We start from the raw sequence: 3,013 nt of genomic DNA, 5'->3' as shown, positions 1-3,013 counted from the left end.
CACCGCGGTGCCACCGTACGGAACTCTAGCAACGCAATGACTTACGAACGTGGCGGATTGTCAGTACCTCCCCCCCCCTCCTCCCCACCAGTACAGTGCAGTACCACTCAGAGAGTCGCGATACTTAGTTTACCGGTATGTTATGTATTGCACGAGTTGGTATCTTTCTGATCCACTTGAATACTAGGTGCACAACATCAAACAACAATTTCATGTACATGTACTTCGAAGTAGTATGGGATAATACGTGTTGTGGTATGGTGTGGTATTTTTTTAATTAATTTTTACTTCATCAGGCGAACATGCAATGAATAATTTCAATGATGCCTTCTACTTCGCGTATTGGTTTATGATTTCACTTTCTTCTGTTTGCTTTTAGAATTTTATCGCTCCACAGGTACCCTCGGTCTCAGGTACTCTCATATTTTTGCAATGGTTAATTTTGCTACTGAATTGTCCTCCCTGTTACATTGCTAAATTCACGACATCTGTGTTGTACGGTGATGATGGCGGAATTTGTTCTTTTATTGCAATTTTAGATTCTACATGTAGATGAAAAATCATTTCCAAAAATATAATAACATTCTCACCTATCCGCAGACCCCAGCCAGCGGTGGCCACAGCAGCTAAGTTGAAGTTTATTTTTAGTTCAAATTTAAAAAGTATGTTGTGGCGATACTTCGTACAGAATGTGCGCAGGATAGCGGAAGGCAGTCAGCAATGTTTAAAAGGAAAATATGTCGAGGAATCAACGTAGAGATGGAAGTTTTGCAACAGACGCTAAAGACATAATGCTATTGGTGGAAGTAAATAGTCAGTAAGGTCCTTCAGGAGGTCACTCAGCCCTGATTTGATCTTACAAGGGGCGCAGGGATCGCGAAATATTGAGGCAGATTCGCTGGAAGCTGCAGCATAATTGACGCACCAGGCTGCACACATTTTCTTCGTCGGCACCACTTCCCATAGGTCCGTCAGTACCTGAACCCTGGCCGTCTGGAGGACCACCAGCTGGCGGCCCGCCCGCTCCGGGTCCTGCCATGCCAGGTCCATCCTGACCTGGGCCCTGTTGTCCTGGACCTTCTTGTCCGGATCCACCTTGGGGGCCGCCTGAACCACCTGGGCCACCTGGGCCACCTGAACCACCTGAACCACCTGGACCACCTGGACCAGCTGCTCTAAAGGCTTCCTGGATGCAGCTGCGGATATCTTGAATGGATACGGCACTGTGATCAACCATTGCCATTGGTGCAGGGTTGACAGGGCAATTCAGTGCTCTAGCTAGTGGGTTAGGCCTTGGTGAGTTGTTATTGCCTCCGGGGCGACCACCTCGTCGTCCTCCACCCTGCTGTGGCCCTGCACCTCCTGGTCGTCCGCCACCTCGCTGTGGGCCTTTGCCGCTTGGTCGTCCTTCTCCGCGTTGTGGGCCTGCACTTCCCGGTCGTCGTTGTGGGTCTGGTTTGCCGCCTGGTCGGCCACCAGCCTGCTGTGGCCCAGCACCGCCTGGTCGCCCGCCACCACGCTGTGGGCCTTCACCTCCCTGTCGTCCACCACCACGCTGAGGCCCCTTACCACCTGGTCGTCCACCATCCCGTCGATCACTGTTGTCATTATCTCCCTGTCCTTCAGCAGGCTGGCTTCTAGCTGGTGCACCGCCTTGACCACCACCACCGTTCTCATTATCACCGTCATCATCATTATCCCTATCGCCGCCGCGACCAGGAGAGCCGCCGCCGCGACCAGGAGAGCCGCTGCCGCGTCCTTTTCCACCTCCACCTGTTCCCGGCCTTCCACCTCCTCCTCCTGTCCCCGGTCGTCCACCGGGCGACGAACTGCCTCCGCCGCGGCCCCTGCCACCTCCGCGGCCACGCTGTGCGGAGCTGATGGCTGCCAGAGCCAGGAGAACTAGGATGCACAACAATGCTCCCTTCATGACTACAGTTCGTAGTGGTAGTAAAATACTAATCAAGAAAAAAAGAGCAGTTTGTAGGACGAGTCACAGCAGCCCTTCACGTCTTCTCCCTGGCAAGAAGTGTGCTGCAACTGACGAAAGTCAGCGGCCTTTATTCCGCTCTTGGCGGTATTATTAGCTGTATAGTGCAGATGGAATCGAATGCTGCCGTACCAGCTCAATATCCACTAGCGGACGAGGCCTCGAGGGACACTTTCGTGAGTGGTACGAACTGCTGGAGATCTCTGTGACTGTCTCCGTCAAGCAGCAAATACAAGAAAAGACATGTGCCACGCAATATTCAGACCTGAGTTGCCATACTCGTACAATTATACCTCGGCATAATGTACATGTATGTCACAGCATAGGGTACTGAAACCGGACCCACCATGCGGTTGTGTGGCATTTCGCGATTTAAATATTCGCATTGAGTGCTCTTCGGGCACGATTTACATGATTATAAGAGCAGTGTGCACTGTACAAGGGTATTAGTACTGAAGTAGTACAATGTACAATGTACTGGGTACAGGTCAAGAAACAGTCATGATCGTCCGAAGTGACTTCGCATCTTTCAAGTGCGTTAACATTCTCCAGTTCTACAAGCAGCATGAGCGATATCACAACACCTGTACGATTAGGCAGCCACCAGTCCTAGTAGTCTTTTCATGATTTTTTTAAAAGTACTGTATGTGTGCAGTAATAGTGATGTATCCCTCTTGACGTCGTGGCTCTGTTTTGAGTTTGAAAGAAAGGGGAAGTGTCGGCTAGCCTTGGACGGCTTCCACCGCGGTGTAACTGTACGGAAATTTAGCAACGCAACGACTTACGGACGTAGCGGATTGTCAGTATTCCCCACCCCCTCTCCCCACCAGTGCTGTACCACTCAGTGCAGTATACCACTCAGAGAGTCGCGATACTTTGCTTTGGTAGTTGCACGTGTACTGCACGAGTTAGTATCATTCTGACCCACTTGAAATAATTATCAGGTGCACAGATACACATGACTGTACATGTATATGAACAACAAGGAAAAGGATGATCAAGAACGTGTAGTATGGGATGATA

The 3,013-nt window shown here is 50.5% G+C and overlaps 1 protein-coding gene across 1 annotated transcript; it reads right to left on the bottom strand.

Moving 5' to 3' along the window:
* Positions 1-510: 510 nt before the first annotated feature.
* Positions 511-2,103, bottom strand: LOC135816700 (collagen alpha-1(III) chain-like). Its single transcript, XM_065329826.1, has one exon. It carries the CDS (start codon positions 1,928-1,930, stop codon positions 857-859), a length of 1,074 nt encoding a protein of 357 aa, XP_065185898.1. The 5' UTR covers positions 1,931-2,103; the 3' UTR covers positions 511-856.
* Positions 2,104-3,013: the final 910 nt, after the last annotated feature.

This window comes from Sycon ciliatum, chromosome 5, assembly GCF_964019385.1.
Source record: "Sycon ciliatum chromosome 5, ocSycCili1.1, whole genome shotgun sequence".
Taxonomy (NCBI): domain Eukaryota; kingdom Metazoa; phylum Porifera; class Calcarea; order Leucosolenida; family Sycettidae; genus Sycon; species Sycon ciliatum.
This window is presented reverse-complemented; position numbering and strand designations above follow the sequence as displayed.